The sequence below is a fragment of the Capra hircus genome, chromosome 18 (genome assembly GCF_001704415.2).
Source record: "Capra hircus breed San Clemente chromosome 18, ASM170441v1, whole genome shotgun sequence".
NCBI classification, from domain to species: Eukaryota; Metazoa; Chordata; class Mammalia; order Artiodactyla; family Bovidae; genus Capra; species Capra hircus.
Window position 1 is genome coordinate 40,177,615 of NC_030825.1, and position 21,996 is coordinate 40,199,610.

A 21,996-nucleotide genomic window follows, 5' to 3' on the forward strand; every position below is an offset into this window, starting at 1 on the left:
TTTCAGAGCCTCGGCTCTCGGGCTCATGGGCTCAGCAGTTGTAGTACACAGGGCTCAGTTGCCCTGAGGCATGTGGAATCTTCCCAGACCAGGGATCAAACCCGTGTCCCCTGCATTGACAGGTGGATTCTTAACCACTGGATCACCAGGGAAGTCCAAGGGCACTCGTTCTTTAGGTGCCAATCCTGTATTTGCTCAGTCCTAAGTTTGAATGCCTCCTTAAGCTGTGCCCGTCACTTACCTCACCCCAGTCCCAACCCCGAGACGAACCTCTCTAATGATATAAGACTAAATCAGGCTTACAGGGGAAATATCTCACATCCCACCTCAAAGATACGGAAAGAAGTTCTACCGACTGGGAAAAGATGGGGCTTTTTCTCTTAAATGAAGAAGAATCATCAAGGATTCAGTTTTCAGAGCAGTGCCAACCTGAGACAGAAACTAAAAGAGAGAATAAAATGGTTTAAAAGTATTTTGAAAAGCTGGCTTTAGGCAAAGCAGCAGGGCCTGATGATATACTTCGAAGAGTACTTAAGGAATTGGCAGGTGTTATTACATAGCTGCTAGCGATTATTTTGAGAACTCAAGAGAATAAAGAAAGTCCCTGCAGACTGAAAAAGGGTAAATGAAGTGCTCATCTTTTTAAAAAGGGAAAAAGGACAATCTCGGTAATTATAGACCTGTCAGCTTAACTTCAATATCAGGGAAAATATAGAACTTAACATCAATCAATTAGCATCAACTTGAAAACCACCAAGTATTGGGTGGAAACCAACATGACTTTTCAAAAGGTGAAATCGTGCCAGGCCAATTAATTTCCTTCTGTGATCAAGTGGCCACATAGGCAAGGAGGGAGCAATAGCTATAATCTCTTTGACCACAAGGAGGGCTGAAAAGTAGTCTAAATATGAGAACAGGTTCCTACAGGTGGCCAAGTCCTCTGTCTTTTAAGACAGCTGAATCCTGGACAGAAATCAATCTGAGAAACATTGGTAGACCAGATGGCCTCCAGTATCATGTCTAATTCTGAATGGTCATTTTAAGAACTAGTCTTATTTCCATAAGATTATTTTCAACTTGCTCATTTTCTCCAGATTTCGGTTTAAAGGTCAAAGCAGAATCTAATAAAATATCTGCCTTCACTTAAAAGAAATTTTTTTAAAAAAAGAAGACAAAGAAGCAGCAGGAAATGCATTATGCCTTTATGACATGGCTTCTTGGTACAAATATAAGTGAAATTCAGGCTTAATCCATAGCATGTCATTTTCTATTCATTTAGAATTAAGAAAAATAATCTTTTGAACACTTAAGGATAAATGAGTAGAAATTTAATACGTCTCAAATAAGTCTAGGCATTTCTCCAAGTCTTTGAAATTTGATTCCTTTAAACCCGTAGGTATCTACAGTGTGCAAATGTTTAAAATCCTCATCCAAGAAAACTCTAGTTTCTCTGCAGGTATGAGCAGTTCTTGGATCTTTATCGCCAGACAAGTTAGGTCAGGTGCTACCTTTGCCCTACACTGAAAAACTTTAGTGAACTCTCATCATCTGGTCCATCTATCATATTACCTCAAACCAAAATTAAACCCAGAAGATTGAACATGACCTCTGATGAAGGGATATTAACAGTTCACCAATATCACTGCCAGTTTGCTAAGTTTACACTAGGAAGAGTCACTTTTTACCCACAGGAGGCTTTAAAGTCAAAAAACGATTATGAACACACCAAAGTATAGATGATATGCTTGGAGGGGAAGCCCTAAGGAAAGAGTTTGGAATTCTAGAAAAATAAACGACCCAATCAAAAAATGGGCCAAAGAACTAAATAGATATTTCTCCAAAGAGGACATACAGATGGTTAACAAACACATGAAAAGATGGCTCAACATCACTTGTTATCAGAGAAATGCAAATCAAAACCACAATGAGGTACCATTTCACGCCAGTCAGAATGGATGCAATCCAAAAGTCTACAAGCAGTAAATGCTGGAGAGGGTGTGGAGAAAAGGGAACCCTCTTACACTGTTGGTGGGAATGCAAACTAGTGCAGCCACTATGGAGAACAGTGTGGAGATTCCTTAAAAAACTGCAAATAGAACTGCCTTATGACCCAGCAATGCCACTGCTGGGCATACACACCGAGGAAACCAGAATTGAAAGAGACACGTGTACCCCAATGTTCATCACAGCACTGTTTATAGTAGCCAGGACATGGAAGCAACCTAGATGTCCATCAGCAGATGAATGGTAAGAAAGCTGTGGTACATATACACAATGGAATATTACTCAGCTGTTAAAAAGATACATTTGAATCAGTTCTAATGAGATGGATGAAACTGGAGCCGATTATACAGAGTGAAGTAAGCCAGAAAGAAAAACACCAATACAGTATACTAACGCATATATATGGAATTTAGAAAGATGGTAACAATAACCCTGTATGCGAGACAGCAAAAGAGACACAGATGTATAGAACAGTCTTTTGGACTCTGTGGGAGAGGGAGAGGGTGGGATGATTTGGGAGAATGGCATTGAAACCTGTATAATATCATATAAGAAACGAATCGCCAGTCTAGGTTTGATGCAGGATACAGGATGCTTGGGGCTGGTGCACTGGGATGACCCAGAGGGATGGTACGGGGAGGAAGGAGGAAGGGGGGTTCAGGATGGGGAACACGTGTACACCCGTGGCAGATTGATGCTGATGTATGGCAAAACCAATACAATATTGTAAAATAATTAACCTCCAATTAAAATAAATAAATATAAATTTAAAAAAAAAAAGTAAATAAAATGAAGCTTATTATAAAAGATAATTTAAAAATAAGCTCTAATATCATTTATGATTATCAATTAAAAATAAATGAGATTTCGTAAACAAAATCCAAAGGCATTTTAAAATAATAAATGTATCATATATATCATAGCCAACTTTACTTATTTTAAAACCGTAGTTGTGACTCAACCATTAATATAATCCATTATTAATAAAGCTAAGAAAAATGTAAAAAATTAAAAAAATAATAAAAAGAAGAGCATTTCTTTTATTCTTTTGGGACATGGAAATAAGGGGAGGTAGAGAAAGAATATATAATAAGGAGACTGGTCAGTTTTCAGCTGGGGCATACACATCCAGCAGTAGAGTGGCAGGCCCAAATCAACAACTGCACACAAGTGCTAGAAGGACCAGAACTCCAGCCTCTTAATTTTTAGAGATCAAGCCACCTTCAACAGAGCTAAGGAAAACAGAACTGGAGCAAAATAGGTTATAGGTAGGTGCTTTACTAAAATAAGCCCTTCTGCAATAACCATACCCCAGGGGTTCACGCCTTTGCTTTAGTTCCACCCACATTAAGTGTATTTATCCATGACCGTGTCTTTCTCCAAGTAGTTCCCCACTCCACAGTTTCACCTATATAGACTGAGGACTTGGGCTCTTGAGAACCTCCCCCATGCATGTTTGTGTTCATGCAAACATGCAAGCATGAGCGCGCGCGCACACACACACACACACACACACACACACACATCACTCCCAAGCCCCTTCCCTCTGAACCTCATTCACAGATGGGTTGTAAGAATAGCACCATTCTTATCTTGAAAAGAATGAAAACACTTAATTTAAAACATTTATTGTAAATGTTGGCAATTGTAGCAGAGTAAATAAAAAATTCAACTTTGTTTGGCCTAGGAAAGAAGTCTCATCCACTTCCCTCTGGCCACATACACCAAATGTTCAGGTCAAGGGTTCAGCTTGTCTTTGTCTGGAAATTCTTTTGCCTACTGACCATTGTGGTCCATTTTCTGTCTTCTCTTTCAGATTGAACTGATACATCAGCTGTTGTCTTTCTGGTTCTGAACTGGGTTGAGCCTCCCTGACCTTATCTGTGCTGCCCCTACCTACTCTCATTAGAGAAGATTTTTTCCTTTTGGGTGCCAACTCTTACTGAAGTCATCTCTTTAAATCTCCATCTCTCCAAGACTTCTTTGGTGGTTCAGCGGTTAAGATCTGTGCTTCCAGTGCAGGGTGCACCAGTTCGGTCCCTGGTCAGGGAACTAAGATCCCACATGCCATATGACACAGCCAAAAAGAAAATAAAAATAAATAAAACTCCATCTCTCCAGTTACTCAGACCAAAACCATGGAATCGTTCTGCCTTGGATGACCATTATCTCCCCTCATTCCACATCTAATGCAGAAGCAAATCCTATGGAGTCTACTTTCAAACATGCATCTAAAATCCAGCCACTTCTCCCAGCTTTTACCTTGGTCCATGCTGCTGTCCCTTCTCACCTGGATTCTTGCAGCAGCCTCCTTGCTGGTCTCCCCACTTCTGTCCTTGGCTCCCTACAGTTTGTTTTCAATATAACAGCCAGTGCGTCTTTTGTGACATCTACAGGAGATCACGTGACTCCTATGCTCAGTACCCGCCAATGGCCTTTCATCTCCCTGAAAGGAAAAGTTAAGGATTTAAGGATGGCCTACATGGTCCTAAAAGACCTCTCCTCCCTTTCCTTTCTCACCTCATCTGGTACCACTCTCCCCTTACTTTCTCTGCTCCAACCTGCACAAAGTCACTCCTCAAACACCATTAGGCGCCTCCTACCTCCAGGTCTTAGCACTTGCTATTACTTCTGTCTGGAGTGTTCCTGTTGTACATTCCCACCAGCCTTCTTCCTTGACTATCTTAACTGAGATGTCACCTTCTCGGTGTGGTCCTCCATGAGAACACTTAATTCAAAATTACAACTGTGTTCCATCTTGGCATTCCTCATCTCCCTCCTCTGCTTTAGTCTCCTCCATAGCACTTTTTCCTCTTAATAAACTACACAATTTACTTCTTTAATTTGCTACCTCTCTCTCTCTCATTCCCTCTCTCTGACTCTCTCTCCCTCCACACATCTCCCCCAGCAGTAGATGCAGACCTCATGAAGGCAGAAATTCTGTTTTATAAAATTCTGTATCCCCATTAACTAGTAGAGTGCTTGGCACAGAGGAGGTGTACCATAATATTTGCTGAACAGATTAATTAAATGAAAATATGACATTCACATGACAGCTGTTAATGTTCATAGCAGTATTATTCATAATAGCCAAAACCTGAAACAATCCAAATATCCATTAACTGGTGAACAGATAAACAAAATATGGTTTAGTCACACTGTTCAGCAGTAGAAATGAACAGAATACTGATTCTTGCTACAGCCTGGATGAGCCTCAAAAACATTATGCTAAGTGAAAGAAGCCAGACACAAAAAATGACATATTATACAATTCCACTTATATGAAATGTCTGAAAAGGGCAAATCCATAGAGACAGAAAGCAGATTAGTGGTTGCCTGGAGCTGGGGTAGGAATGGGAGTGACAAATGGGCATGAGGGAATTTTTGAAGTGATAGAAATATTCTAAAACTGGATTGTAATAATGGTTGTACAACTCTGTAAATTTGCTACAAATCATTGAATTGTATACTTAACAGTAGTTGAATTTTATGACATATAGAGAAGATACTGATAAAACTGTAAAAAAAAAATTTTAATTTTAGAAAAGTTTGAAAGTACTCTGTTAATTGGGCCAAGGCCACAAGCTCAAATTTTGGGGAGCCAATTTTCATGTCTTTCTTTCCGTCAATACCTGGCTCTGTATGAATCTCTAATCTAGACCCTATACGAGTAGACATGACCCCTGACCTTCAGAAATTTATGGTCTAATTAAAAGATAAGATACACAGAGATCATTACAATGCAAGACAGAATGTGAAATGCCAATTTAAGGACATGCCCAGAAAGTCTATGGTATTGGTGCAAATACAGCTTTGCAGGGAAAACAAGACAGAAAGCAGTATTTGGACAGGGTTTTAAACAATGAATAGGAAGACGATACACAGAGGAAGGAACTAAAGGATGCCTACAAGCCATCTTCTTCATCCACCTCTCCTTCACAAGTCACCATGCTACCAAAAGTGGGACCTGGCTGCTCACCACTCTAAAGCCAATACTTGAGAGGCAAGGTTGGTGAAAGAAAAGTTTGCTGTATGTGAGAGGCCAGCAACTGGGGAGGAGGGTGGGCAGACTCATGTCCAAAGGCTGATTCCCGCCACTGACAATCAGTGGCCAAGAGCTTTTAAAGGGAGTTTCAGGGGTATATAGATGGTGGAAAGGGGCTACATACAGAAACAGCATCATCAGCTCTGACAATCGTCTTGAAGTTGGTCATGCAGTGGTCTGATCAAGCATCATCTTGATTGTTTTAAGTATAGTTGATCTTCAGTTCCAGGGTCGGTTTGTTCCCGTTTCTTTGAGGCCAGTTCTCAGAATTGTGGCAGCTTATGTCATGGCTACCGGAGAAGGCAATGGCAACCCACTCCAGTACCCTTGCCTGGAAAATCCTATGGGCGGAGGAGCCTGGTAGGCTGCAGCCCATGCGGTCATGAGGAGTTGGACATGACTGAGTGACTTAGCAGGAGCGGCAGCAGCATGTCACGGCTACAGTCTGGTCATCAGGTAGTTAACTTCTTCCACCTGGTGGGGGTTTCAGTATCTACAAGACAGCTCACAGACAGGCTCAGAATATTGGAGCTAAAGTTCCTTGGCTTTGTTTAATGACTAAGCTATTATGGTTTGGTCTTGTTGGACTACTTTCCTTTTCTTCTGCATTTTCTCACTTCTCTGATTAAACTTACACTTTGGCTAAAGTTTTTCTACAGACAAAAGACAGGTGGAGGACATGCAGGAGAAGGACCATAGGGTTCTGCTTCTGTTTCAACTGGGAATGTTGGGCAAGAAAATATAGAAGCATCCATGTGAAGACCTCAGTTGTACCAGAATAAATGACTCAGGGATGTGTCCTATGAGCAGAATACCTGATACAATGTAGGTGCTCAACATATGCTTATGGAATGAATGAATTCAAATTTAAGTGGAGTCTAGTAGCATTTCAGGTTGACTGTGGACTGGCAGGGAGAGATCTCTCTCTCTCTCTCTGTCTCTCTCACACACACACGCATACAGACACACACATACAGACACACACGCACTCAGCAACTGCAAGCTCATACCTGCCTTCAAGAGGAGACAGAGTCAGTGCTCAGATGTGCCTTAGCAATATCTCTGCCTCCTGTTTCCCAGTATTCCAGAAAGCTATTTCCCCAAGAGTTTGTCCTTTTATTTGGGCATCTTTAATAATCAAGTTTAGTCCAAGAACCATAACCAGAAATCCATTCACTTCCAGGTCAATTGTGTTTTCTTTTCACATGAAGACAAAACATAAGCATATTATCGAGTGTATCTTTACAGTGCTCTCTAGGTCCCTTTCGTGTGTGTGTTTTCTTCTGACCTACATAATAGGAATAGTAGATCTAAATAGTAGGAAGGAACCATGATTTTTTCCTTCTTTTAAATTCTTCATACAAGTGAAAGTACAAAGTAATGCTTTATTGTGAACAGAGTGAAATATTTAATAAGTGCTCTAGAGATGAAAAGACAAAGGGTGGATAGATGGATGTGAATGGTTAAGAAAAAAAAAAAAATCAGAGTGAATGCCTGCTTGGTGACAATCTATCTAAAGCCTTTCTCAATTGCAGAATAAGAAGCCAGCGTTAGCATTTGAGGAGTCACACATGAATTTTGAGCCTAATAAGCAGTGTCATCTAAGGCAACTCCAACAACTCAAGAAAAAGCTGCTGGCCCTTCAGCAAGAACTGGAGTTTCGCACCGAGGAGTTGCAGACTTCCTACTGTTCCCTCTTGCAGTATCAGTCAGTCCTGGAGAAGCAGACTTCCGACCTGGTTATTCTCCATCATCACTGCAAGATGAAAGAAGATGAGGTATAGATAAAGTAACTATGGAAATGTCCTATATGACCATGTATCTACAGAAATCAGGTCAAAACTACTAGAAAGTGAGCAGTGGACGTAGAGGAGAGCTTCACATCTTGAGCAGATTTTATCAACTTTCCCTCTTTAACTCTTGATTTCCTTGAAACTGAACAGAGGGAACTAAACAGAATGGCATAATTGGGTGAGAGGCCCAGTATTAACACATGTGGGGTATGTGTGTATGTGTGTGGGGTGTATGTGTGCACATGCACATATATGTGTGTGGTGTGCATGGAGGCTTATCATCTCCATTCTACTACCATGGCAATTTAAATGCAAAAGACTCTAGGTCTCTAAGGGTTATGAAAGAGGTATAAAGTCCACTAAATCAATCATTTTTTTAGAAAAATCAGATTTCAATCATAAATAAATTCCTGGCACTTGCACAGTGGATAAGATAACCAGATGTTGAGTCTGAGTTAATCACTGAGAGTACCTCGTCAGTCATTTTTGCAGACTGGAGTTTTAGATCAAGTAGACTTGACTTAAGTACATTCTGGATATTTATTTCTGTTCATGTCCCAGGGTGATTTTTTTTTATAGAATCCCAAGTAAATTACAAAGACAAAGCCTTACTAAAATCAGCTGGGCAGTGGTAGCACTAGCAGTAGTAAAACCATGGGTTTGAAGTAATGGAACAGGCAACCTCCTCTGGCATTTTCCTCCTCTGCCTTTAGAGATAAAATTCCAAGGACTGTCTTGAATGGTGCTATTACTTAATGACTAACTCCAGGGAATTTATGAAGGGCCTTGAAGAAACATGGAATTTTTTTTAAAGGAAATATTATGACCAATGAGAATTTGCTGTAAGGGATTGGGAGAGAAAGAAACAAAGAAAGGTTATTCTACAAAATGTAATCTGGGACAAAGCCTGTGAGCATAAACCATGGTTTAATAAAGCTAATGCAAGGCTGTATTAAAACTGGTTGGTTCATCCTAACTTAAACAAGAGTCCAGCCTGAATAAAGTGACTCTGAATTATTAATAGTTGGGATTCTATTTGGCTTCATATAACAGAAAACCCCAAAGCAATAGTGTCTTAAATAAAATAGTTAGACACTGTTGTTTTTAAAGACACTGGACACGAGACAATGAAAGACAGCAGTCTTGAGAAATGGGAAACAAATGAGATGAGTCCTTGGCTTATTGTTTCGAGTTTCTAGTCCATGACACAAAAATGGGAATCTGGGAGAGTCTGGTAGACTCCCTTACTTGAAGGGAATCGTCTAAGGATCCCAGAAGACTAAGTTCTTAGTCTTTGTAAGATAGAAGTAACAGAGAAGATCGAGTTGCACAGAAAGAGAACTCTGGGGATCAACAGATCTTTCTTTAGTAATCAGAAAATACAAAACAATGTATCAAGCTAGACTTGTATATCTAGTAGAAGGATCTTTCAAAAACAAAAATAAAATAAAGACTTTTTATTTTTAAAACTAAAGAAATAAGATAGTTAATTTCTATGACATAAAATAAGAGACAGGTAGTCTAGGACTGCTACCTGTGTCCTGTCTTTCGGCTCCACCCTCATCAGCTGAAAGCTTCCATTTTCCAGGTCACCTAAGATGGCCGCTGGAGCACCAACCTTTACATCTTTGTTCCAAATAATCAGGGTGAGAGTAGGAAATGGGGTGGAGAGAGAAAGGCACACTCCTCCCTTTTAAAGGACATTTTCCAGAAACCCCACACAATACTTTGACTTATATACCCCTGGCAACAATTAGTCACATGGCTGTAACAATTTCTTAGGAAGGCAAAGAAATGCAGTGTTTTAGTGAGGCACACCTTTGTCCCAAACAAAGTCAAGGTCCTGTTACAAGGAGGAGAGGAGGAATTGTTGTGGGATCTGGCAAGCAACAGTCACTGACACAGAGCCCAATATGGGAAAGTCCTGGAAAAGTTACTTTCAAAAAAAATAAATAAAAATAAAGTTACTTTCAGTACTCTGCCAAGTTCCCCCAATACGTTGTTCACAGAAATATCAAACTTCTATCTAAGTTTGGGTTTCCCAACAGCAGATCCTAAAACAAGGAGATAGATACAAGTGTGTGTTAGTCACTCAGTCATGCCTGACTCTGTAAGTACTAGTTAATTCAGGAGGGAGGTGATCCCATGAAGCACAGTGAAAGAGTAGGGAAGTGTGCCAAACAAGGGCAGGAAGCCCATAAAGAAAATTACTATTAAGATCATTGCTGAGCCTACTGGATAGCTCAGGGAACTCTACCCAGTGCTCTGTGGTGACCTACATGGGAAGGAAAGCTTAACAAAGAGGGGATATATGTATACATATAGCTGATTCACTTTGCTGTGCTGCAGAAACTAACACAGCATTGTAAAGCAACTATACTCCAATAAAAATTCATTTAAAAAAAAAAAAAGATTATCACTGCTGTGGGAAACAAGGGTTCAATCCCTCTGGAGAACTCCGGTAGAAAATGTAGGACACACTGAAAATTGATCCCAGCCAATCGTTCCAGTCATTGGTTGAGGGTTGCACCTGATATTGTTAACTTCCCGTACTTGTCACTTGTCTTGCTTCTCGGCTTGAGTGGGCTCCTGGGGCCAGTGCATCCCTCAGGCAAAAAAACCTAAAGATTCTTGCAGTTGGAAGGGAGTTAACATACGGAGGAATGGTGAGTGTCAAGAAGGCATAGGCAGGCCTCCTGACAGGTTCTGTTATAAACATATGAATACAAAATATTCATTTTCTCTTTTTCTTCCCTAATAAACACCTCAAAGTAAATGATCCTTTCCTAAGACGACTTTCAAATGGGCAGGCAGCAAATATATCAGCTTAAATCAATAGAATGTGTTCTATCTGAATTCTGAACTATTTGAACCCAAATAAAGCCTTCCTTGATGACCCCCCTGCTCTTAACTCCTTCAGTACATATAATGCAAGTCATATAATTTAGCACACTCAAGAGCTGTTTGCTAATTTTAAATTGTATTTCCCCCAATAGAAGTTTGTAAATGCTGTGAGAGAGGAGCCTGTGCTGTGTAAGTATAAATACCCCTAAGCACCAAAGACATTGTTCTTGAGCATTCAATAAATATCTGTTCAACTGGTTGACCAATCAACTGATTAGGAAGAAAAAGAACCTAAATAAGGAGGATGCAAATTCCCCAGGAACTTCAGGTCCTATTCCCCCACTGTCTGTAGGGAACTTTGCTGAAGCAGGCCTGTGTGCACCAGGGACTCCACATTTTCTAAATTAGACCTCTAGAGAATACCTAGTAAAGAAATAATACTGCCATCTCAAGCCCTTTAAAAATGGAGCTATAGATGCATTCCTGTTAATCAACTAACATATCTTTATTGAATTAACTACATACCAGGAAGAATGGGAAACAGAAATGATCCCTGCCCTTAAGAAGCTTACCATCCAAACAGGACAGTCTTTTTAAAATTTTTTTCTAATCATTACCATTCTGATTTTACATACTGTAGCTTTTAGATCTGTGCTGGGCCTATTCTTTGCATCCGCATTTCTAGTTAAAATGAAAAACTCCTCTGCATGCTATCTTATAGCCATATCCTGTTGTCATTAGAGGCTTCCATGGGTTCAGTGTGGTTTCTTTCCTATACCAACAGGTGATTCTCTATGAGGAGGAACTGGGAAATCATAATGAGAACACAGGGGATAAGCTCCATTTGGCCCAGGAGCAACTCGCCTTGGCTGGGGACAAAATCGTCTCCCTCGAAAGGAGCTTAAACCTCTACAGGGATAAATACCAGACTTCCCTGAGCAACATCGAGTTACTTGAGTGCCAAGTGAAGATGTTGGAGGGGGAGCTCAGCGGGATCGTCGGTCAGGTAGGACTTCAACCAGACCACTCGCATCAGGAGCTCTTAGTGGTCCCTGTCGTGGTCCCACCCTCTCTGTCAGAAACCCAACTCTCAACTAGTTGTCATTCCTTCCCTTGACTTTTGTGGCCCTCAGCTTTGAACTTCAAGCCTTCACATCTTTTGTAAGATTGCTCCTTAGGAATGTTAAGGCTCCTTAATTAACATAAGGAGAAGAAAAGAAAGTGTATTCAACTCTTTGGGACTGTATGGACTGTAGCCCACCAGGTTCCTCTGTCCATGGAATTCTCCAGGCAGGAACACTGGAGTGGGTAGCCATTCCCTTCTCCAGGGGATCTTCTCCACGTAGGGATTGAACCCAGGTTTCCCACATGGCAGACAGATTATTTACATATGAGTCACAAGGAAAGATAATATAAGGAACCACCACTTCAAACAAGGCAGAAAGTAAATTACCGAATGAGCTTCCAAATCTTCCATGTTGCCTCGTCTAGGTCACAAGACTCATGCAAATCATAGCTTCAGAATCAAATAGGAGGAGAAAGTCACGAAACATAGCAAAGAAGAGGCAAAGTGCCGGAACTTGTCTCTTTTTTCTTTTAATTGGTTTTTTAAATTATACAACTAATACAACAATATAGGCTTTCTAGACAGAATTATGGAGATTAAATGTAAAAGTCCACATTTGCCCTTCTCCATCCCACTCTCTCAAAATGCGCTGGCAATCTTCCCCAGCCTATTGCTATATATATGCTACTTACATATATAAAATGTTAAGGTTTTCTTTTTTCATAAATGAGTCACTTTAAAAATGGGGTTCTGCACTTTGCTTTTTAAATGTATATCTTGATGATTTTTTCTTTTCTTTCTTAATTGATGATTTCTTTTAGTTACTACCTTGTATTCTGTAGTATGACTGTACCCTGTGCCATCTACTGACCTGTTTTTCTACCACATACAAGGGTTAATTCCTGAAATGAGATTTTGCTGGGTCAAGGAGATGCTTATTTTTAATGTTTAAAGATAATTCTACATTGAATACTAAAAAAGGTTCTACCAGTTTACACTTTAACCAACAATAATTCCCCCACACTCACAGGGCATGTTTTCAGTCTCTTTAAGTTGTGTTAAACTGATGGATGGAGGAAAATAAAACAGATTTTCTCATTACAATGTTTATTTCCTTTAGTTCTAATAGTTGTGGGTTTAGCTGTCCAAGAAGCAGACTCTGAGACAGACTGGCATGTCAGACATTTTTAGAGAAAGGTCTTGGCATCAGCTCCTATGAAGGAAAAGGAAGCAGCGTTGGGCAGAAGGAGACATTGGGCTGTCCCAGCAAATGCCTTAGTCAACCTCATGGTGAGCTTTGAGACTGGAAAGACCTCTAGAGCAATTATAAACTGGGGAGAAGGGAGCTGGCCTTTATACCTCCATAGTGGTCAGTGATTGGATGTGAGCTGTCTTCCTAGGGAAAGACATGACCTTGGGGAAATGTTTTCTTCAACCCAGGTAATCCCCAAGAAGGGCAGCACCCCCACAGCTAGGGGAGTAAGTCTTTCACTGCCCAAGGGGATCGGGGAGGCAGGTCACAGTGCCCACCTCATGAACAAAGTATTGAGCCCTGTTCATAAGTGTATAACCATTTTTTTATTGGATTGTTAGCCTTCTTTGTGTTGACTTATAGGAGGTTCTTTGGAGAAGGAAATGACAACTCACTCCAGTATTCTTGCCTGGGAAATCTCATGGACAGAGGAGTCTGGCAGGCTACAGTCCATGGAGTCCAAAGAGTCAGACACAACTGAGCAACTAAACAGCAACAGCATAGACGGTTCTACACCTTCTATGATATAGATTTAGAAGGTTCTTCTATGTCTATATTATAGGTAATAATGTTTCATTATATGTTACAAATATTTTCTCCCAGTTTGTAATTTTTATTTTTTCTTGTTAATGGTGTTTTTCAACATACAAAAGTTTTTAATTTTATGAAACTAAATCTCTTAGCCCTTCTTTAAATAGATCCTATGTCTTATTTAGGAAGGCCTTCACTACCCTCCAGATTGCAAAAGTTTATCTTATACTGTCTTTTAGCAGTTTTATAATTTTGTAGTTTTATGTTTTTAGCTTTAGTACACCAGGAAAATATATGTATTTTATAAATAATGAGCTGCTGTTGCTGTTTTGTTGTCCGGTCATGTCCAACTCTTTGAGACCCCATGAACTGTAGCCAGCCAGGCTCCTCTGTCCATGGAATTCTCCAGGTCAAAATACTGGAGTGGATAGCCTTTCCCTTCTCCAGGGGATCTTCCCCATCCAGGTATCGAACCCAAGTCTCCCACATTGCAGGCAGATTCTTTACCTGCTGAGCCACAAGGGAAGCCCAAGAATACTGGAGTGGGTAGCCTATCCCTTCTCCAGCAGATCTTCCTGACCCAGGGCCAAGAAACCCCATATAAATAATGAGAGAAGGCTGTAATTTTATGTTTATCAAAATGGATCTCCAGTTGTCCCAGCTCCACTTATGAAACATCCCCACCTTTTCCCACTGACTTGAAGTGCCAGCTCAAAATACATACTAATCTCTTTTTGGATTCTCTGTTCTTTTGATCTACTTGCCAGTTCCTGCACCAAGATCAGAGCTGTTTTTGATAGTAACTTTAACTGATAGTATGTTTTCACACCTCCTTTTAGGGGAGGTCCAACTTCACTGTTCTTTACGTTCAAATATTTCTTGGTCTTTTTTGTATCTCTTGTCTTGGTGAAATTCATACTGTCTTACTTTCAAACTTTATATTCATTTGGGGGAAATTATCATACCCTATGGAACATGACAGCCTTCCCCAGTAGCTCAGCAGTAAAGAATCTGCCTGCAGTGCAGGAGACACAGATTTGATCCCTGGGTTATAAAGATCCCTGGGAGGAGGGCATGGAAACCCAGTCTGGTATTCTTGCCTGGAGAATGTCATGGACAGAGGAGCCTGGTAGACTACAGTCCCTGAGGCCGCAGTCAGACACAACTGAAGTGACCTAGCACGCACACACATGGAACATGATATGTTTCTACTTTTATTCAAGGCTTCTTGTGTGTCCTTTAGTAAGATTTTACACTTTTCCTTATAGATCTCACATATTTCTTGCTTAAGTTTATTCTTAGTGTATTAACAGTTGTTATTTTTTTATGAATGAGCTCTCTTGTACATTTAATTATATTAATTATTATTGATGTAGAGAAAAACTCTTATCCTGCTATTTTTGAACTCTGTTCCCAGATTTTTAGTTGACTATCTCAGGTTTTCCTAAATTGCTTTCCTTGTTGGCATTTATGCAACTTATTTTCCATCTCACCACATTGACTAAGACCTTTAGAACGGTGTAGAATTGTAGCATCCTTGCCTTGCTCCTCATATTTTTAAATGTTTCTAATATTCCACTTTTAAGTATAATATCTGTTCTTGGATTCTTGTTAATATCCTTTTTGAAGTTAAAGATGTAACTGTCTCTACATAGCTAATCAAGAATTTTTACCAGGAATAGATATTGGATTTTATTGGATGTTTTTATTAGCACCTATCAAAGTAATCACAGAGTTTTTTTCCTGTAATGAAGTGCAATAAATTAATAGATTTTCATTTATAGAACAATCTTTACATTCCTGGAACCAATCCTCCTTGATATATGTTATTATTTTAATTAAATAACTTAATTTTAATTAAAATAATATATATCATAATAAACTGATAAAATAAATTATAATAAACTGCTATTATAAGTTTATTAGCATTTAGTTTTTATCTATTTTCAGAAGTGAGATTATTTTGATGACTTAAATTTATGTGTTCTAATCTCATATTGGTGTCTGGATTATGCTACCCTAATGTAACTGAATTTGAAAACTTTTCATCTTTTCTTTAATTTCTTGAGCTAGTTATATGACAGACAAAATATACATTTCTTTAAGATTACAAATCATCTTTTACTCACTAAGCTGTATACTCTACCTCTTCTGCATTCTTGGACTTTTCCTTTTGCTGCGATAATTCCTTGTTAATTCTTTCAGAAACCAACAGTGAATGGTAAAAATCCTCAAATTTTTCATGTCTGAACAAGGTTTATTTTGCCATCATTTGTGAACACTATTTTGATTGGGTATACAGATTTACAACTAAGTCTTAGAAAACTATAGCTGTGTTGTATTATACCATGCAGTATTAAAGACGAATTGTTAGTTTTCAACCTATTTCTCATTTTGTGTGAGTCACCTGTTTTATCTCTGAACTCTAGAGGTTTTTAGGCTCAGAATTTTTTTGAATTTATTTCTCATTAAGTCTCTCAAAACTTAGCTGATCCTTTGAAGATCTACATTTTTTTCAATTCCAGGATTTTTTCTTCTATAACTTTAAAAGTAATTTCTCTTTTTCATACTGTAAGTATTAAGATACTGGAATCTATAGATATCATCTTTCTGTTTCTTAACTTTTTTATTGTTCTCCATTCCTTTTTCCACATAGACACTGAATTATTTATATACTCATGGGCAACTTTCATGCTCAGTGAACATGAACTATTTCTAACTTTGCCTGAAAAAGCCCAGTTAGGGAGATAGTTTAATGGAGAAAGGATCTACCATCCAAACTAGGACTTTTTGCTCTTTTTTGCTTCTCTGCATCAGTTCACCCCATTATTAGTGCAGACCAGTGAACAGGTAGTAACCTTCATGCATGATTTCAGATAATCTAGAGAAAGACATTTAAAAATAAAAAATGCAGTTCTAGGAAAACAGACATATTCATGTCGATGAGAGTGTCAATTGGTACAATTTCCTTGAAGGATAAGCATGCAACAGCTATCAAAGTTTTAAATAGACCCTGTTTAGATAGATTCCTATAATACGTCTACAAATTTAATCTACACATAAACTAGAATAGCTACTCAAAGATTTATGTGCAAGAATATTCATTTCAGCTTCATTTTAGAAAAAAACTTGGAAACAGCATATATTCCCGTCAATAGGAAACTGGATAAACATATTTAAAAAAGCCAAGATAGAGGCACCTGTACCAACATGGATAAATTTCTAAGACATCTTGTTGAGGAAAAATTCATGTTTCAAAAAGTGAAAATAACGTCTGTATTCTACAATATGCATTTGTATGTATGTAAATGTATAGATAAAGTTCTAGAAAGATATGCACAAGTTATCATCTCTGGAGAATGCAGTAAGTATGCAATTAGAGGTGGTGGTCAAAGAGAAATTTAGACTTGCCTGTAATATTACAGTGTTTTTCATCTTAGAGGTTTGGGCTGGGGCAGTTTAGTGGTTGCTTGTTTTTGTTTTTGTTCTTGTTTTTGTTTTTGTTTGGCTGTCAGATCTTAGCTGCAGCATGCAGGCTCCTTGTTGCAGCACATGAATTTCTCTGTAGTTGTGGCATGCAGGCTTACTTGACTCTTGGCATGTGGGATCTTAGTTCTCCAACCAGAGGTTGACCCTTGAATCCCCTGCATTGAAAAGTAGATTCTTACTGGACCACCAGGAAAGTCCCTACAGTGTTCTATAAAGATTTTATATATATTTGTGTGTGTGTATTACTTGTGCAGTTTGAAATTAATTTTAAAAGAAGAATAAGATAGATCTACAAATAGCAATATGGAAAATATCCTAAATAAATGTTTAGAATAGTATGCAGAAGACTTTCACTTGGGTAGGGAAAGAGTAAGGGGTTACACACATATATATAAATGATATGTAAATATGCATAAACTATCCCCAGAAGGATATACAAAAGCCTGGTAACATAGACCATCATGGAAAAGGGGACCTGGGTCATGGAGGGTCAAGATTTACTTTTCAGTGTTTTCTCTTGTGAACTATTTGAACTTTTTATTGTATGTGCACTTTTTAATTTTTTTTCTTTTGTTCTGGAAGATCTGATTCATGTATATGAATCAGATATGTGAACATAAACTTCTAGAATATTGGTCTAGAGATTGTTCATGCTCATGGCATTCTGAAATTGACTCCAAGATTAGCTCAAAATCAACCTATCACTTTTAAATATCCCAGGAGCCCGAGAACAAGGGTGATCATTCAAAGGTACGTATATACACTTCTCCCTGCATGATTCAAGAGCATCAGGAGACCCTGAAACGATTATCTGAAGTCTGGCAAAAGGTCTCTGAACAGGATGATCTAATACAGGAACTTCGAAATAAGCTAGCCTGCAGTAACGCTTTGGTAAGTGTCTCCTTTTGGAACATTTTCCCAAGAGACCCAAAATAAGGTCTTGAGTAAAGGGAGGAGGGGAAAGAATCACCTAAAGTAATCTCTTTGCCAGCACTCCTCACATGTCTTACATATACATGCCCCTGCCTCTTGTTGATGATATTCTCCTCGGTGTGCGTCCCCAACTCACACTAAGTCTGAGATTCTAAAGAGACTTAAAATCTCACTCAACAACCAAGGAGTCCATCAGCAAGGACACAGTTAAAGAGATTGAAAGAAATTATTAAAGAGACATCTATATTATGGAATAATATGCCAAGGAAAAGGATTAAGTAGATCTGTAAGGGCTGCATGGAAGGATATTTGTGGTATATTATTGAGAAAAAGTTTCAGAATCCTGTGTAGAGTCCAATCCAGCTTTTATTTTTTTAAAGTCTTTGATCATAATATAGAAGTATATATCAGTGATCCCCAACCTTTTTGGCACCAGGGACCAGTTCCTGGAAGACAGTTTTTTCACAGGTGGGGGAGGGGTGGAGATGCTCTCGGGATGATTCGAGTGCACTACATTTATTGTGCACTTTATTTCTATTACTATCACATCAGCTCCACCTCAGATCATCAGGCATTAGATCCTAGAAGTCGGGGACCCCTACTGTAAATTACCAACAGTGTTCCTCCTCCTTAGTAGAAGTGAGAAAGAGGAGAATAACTAAATAGGAGAGTCTCACTTCTTTTTTTTTAAGTATTTATTTATTTGGCTGTGCCGGGTCTTATTTGTGGTACACAGGATTTTCAGTTGCATCATGCAAACTTTTAGTTACAGCATGTGGGATCTAGTTCCCTGACCAGGATCAAACCCGGGCCCCCTGCATGAAGTTTTAGCCACTGGACCACCAGGAAAGTCCCTCACTTCTTATTTTTGATGCTTGGGTTCTATTTGAATTATTTTCAACAAACAAGAACTAAAGCTTCATTTTTTTTTTATTTTTAAAAACATACATATTCACTCAATCCATAAGAAGCTTCCTTCTTTACTTCTTGAACTTTGAATCCTATCTTCTGAGAGATTCAGTACATCTTTCCACCACAGTCTCCACAGAACCTTCTTCTGCCTCATAAACTGGACCACACAGAGAGGATCAAGAGGGGGTCCAAAGTGTGGCGATTGATGGACTCGAGAAAAACCACTGTCTGTGCCTTAGTGAGCCTTGATATAAGACTGAAAACATAATTCTTTCCCCCTAGTTTATATAATATGAATTACCCAATGCTGTAATAAACTTGGACTGACAAAGGGACACCTCACAAAAATAGCAGTAGTAACAAGCCACTGTGATGATGATCCAGCGTAACTGATTTGTGCTACGTTGCAGGTTCTGGAGCGTGAAGAGGCTTTGATAAAATTACAAGCAGACTTTGCTTCCTATACAGCCACCCACCGACACCCCCCGAGTTCCTCAGAAGATTGTGAAGACATCAAAAAGGTGGGAGAAATTTGCCTATTTGTGCCTGATGGGATGGGCCGAGTTGGGTTTGATTCTGGGTTCTCCTTCTTGTTAAAATTTTTATACTACATTTTATATTTTATTCTATATTTGCCTCACTTTGTTCAGCCCTGTCATAAGGATACTGTATATAATGTACCCAAGGAATGTGTCTGGCATGATTAGATTTTGAAATTGAATTTTGGCATTGCACCTATCTCTTCATTCATGTCCAACGGTATAGCTAAACAAGACAGAGACTCCTGATGGCTTGCTAGATTCAAAAGAATCATCCAGCCTTCTGGTTTCTGGCTGAAATTGAAAAGCAACAAATTTAGGGAAGATTATTAATTCAAATTCACTCCCTTTTTAAAAATTCTTATGTTTTCAAATTTCAAAGCCATCTCAAAAGTTGATTCAAATAATGAAAAAGCATTTAAGCCATATAAACAAATCGTAAGACTTGACCAACCAATACAATAGTGAAAACAAGGCAAGGGTCCCTTCTAGGAGACCTGAAGTCAGTCATGCCTGAATTTGAGATGTAAAATAAAGCCAGCCACGTGAGGCCATGCCAGTGCTGAATACTGTGGTGGTAAAGGGAAGTGGCCTGGAAAATCCCATGGACGGAGGAGCCTGGTGGGCTGCGGTCCATGGGGGTCGCTAAGAGTCAGACACGACTGAGCGACTTCACTTTGACTTTTCACTTTCATGCCTTGGAGAAGGAAATGGCAACCCACTCTGGTGTTCTTGCCTGGAGAATCCCAGGGATGGGGGAGCCTGGTGGGCTGTCGTCTATGGGGTTGCACAGAGTCGGACATGACTGAAGTGACTCAGTAGCAGTAAAGGGAAGTGGCAGAGAGAGTCAACACACTTTAGCTCTCCAAGGGATCCCCTGGTTGGGGAACAGAGATGCATCTTTTCCCAGGGCTTTCTATTTCCATAGAGTCTGAATGAACTTTGGAATTTCTCCTTGTATATCTGTCAACATATATTTTAAAGGTCAGTCCCATGTTATTCACATCCTGACACATAGCAAGATCTCATACACTCCATGTTTGAGAAATGTCTTTATTCCTCCCTCACTTTTTGATGTTTCATAATGGAAAAAATATCACGACATTAAACTGACCACCTTACCGTTTTTAAATGCGCAGTTAGTTGTGTTAAGTATATTCACATTATTGTGCAATAAATCTCTAGAACTTTCTCATCTTGCAAAACTGAAACTCTATATCTACTAAACACAAATTCTTTAACACTCCATTTTTTTTAAGGTACAGATTTCTTCAAGAAATAAAATCCAGTTTCCCATACCATTTAATATATCCTACCCAAAGCCATTATGTAAATATTCTGTTAGGACTGAAACTACTCACATCTCACTTAGGGCCAGCCACCTCTCTTCCCTCACTTGGCCCTACGGGGCCCACACCTAGGTCATACGGTGACTGCCCTGCATTTCTGCAGCTGCTCCCCTCAGCCCTCAGAGTGCAGCCCACCATCACTGTCAACTCTGAAATCACATAAACGATCTCCCCAGCATCCCATCATGCCCAGACAACTAATTGTTCCTCCTCGGTCACCATCTCACTGAGGCTAACCTTATCCAACCTATTTAAAGTTGCAGCACACCTCACCTCCACCCCATACACCTCCATTCCCCTTTTGCTGACCTGTTTCTTCCATGGGTTTCCCCGGTGGCTCAGTCGGTAAAGCGTTTGCCTGTAGTGCAGGAGACCCGAGTGTCAGCTTTTCATGTTTTCTGTAAGTCACTACTTTATGCTCTTTGTTTGTCTCAGCCCACCAGAAGGTAAGCTCCCTGGGGCAAGAATTGGTGTCTGTGCTGTTTGCGGCACCCAGGATAGTGCCTGGCACACAGTAGTGCTTCATGAATGACGCTGAGTATGGCAAGAAGGAAGGGGGGGGGGGCTTTTATGCACATTCCATTCTGTGTGAGCAGGTGAAGTCGGCCATATCCTTTTTTTTTTTTTCCTACTCTTTATTTTTTAATTGAGATGTAATTACATATAAGAAAAGCGTTAGTCACCCAGTCATATCCGACTCTTTGTGACCCCACGGACTCTATCCCACCAGGCTCCTGTGTCCATGGAACTCTCCAGGCAAGAATACTGCAGTGGGTTGCTATTTCCTTCTCCAAACATACCAGAAAACTCTCCATTTAAAGTGTACAATCAGTGGTTTTTAGTATATTCACAAAGTGGGGCAACATCACCACTAATTTCAGAACATTTTCATCACTCCAAAGAAACCCATATTCATGAGCGATCACGGATCGCTCCCCATCCTCCCCATCCTCTCCATCCTCCCTCCCCCCAACCCCGCCCCGCAACTACTCTTCTACTTTGTGTCCTTCCGGATTTGCCTGTCTGGACCCGCGGCCTTCTAGGGAGCATTCTCCCCGCAGGTCCTCACCCCGCCCCGCTCTTCTTCCATCTGCCCAGATACTGAAGCACTTGCAAGAGCAGAAAGACAGCCAGTGCCTGCACGTGGAGGAGTACCAGAACCTCGTGAAGGATCTGCGCATGGAGCTAGAGTCCGTGTCAGAACAGAAGAAAAACATCATGAAGGGTAAACCATGGGCC

General features: G+C 39.7%; 1 protein-coding gene across 1 annotated transcript in view; it reads left to right on the forward strand.

Moving 5' to 3' along the window:
• The window catches only part of PMFBP1 (polyamine modulated factor 1 binding protein 1), a 48,776-nt gene that overhangs the window by 12,009 nt on the left and 14,771 nt on the right, over positions 1-21,996 (forward strand). The window contains exons 5-9 of the mRNA XM_018063158.1: positions 7,585-7,827; positions 11,471-11,692; positions 17,745-17,915; positions 19,280-19,390; positions 21,856-21,982. Of these exons, the coding sequence (XP_017918647.1) occupies positions 7,585-7,827; positions 11,471-11,692; positions 17,745-17,915; positions 19,280-19,390; positions 21,856-21,982 (874 nt within the window). The remainder of the gene's footprint in view (positions 1-7,584; positions 7,828-11,470; positions 11,693-17,744; positions 17,916-19,279; positions 19,391-21,855; positions 21,983-21,996) is intronic.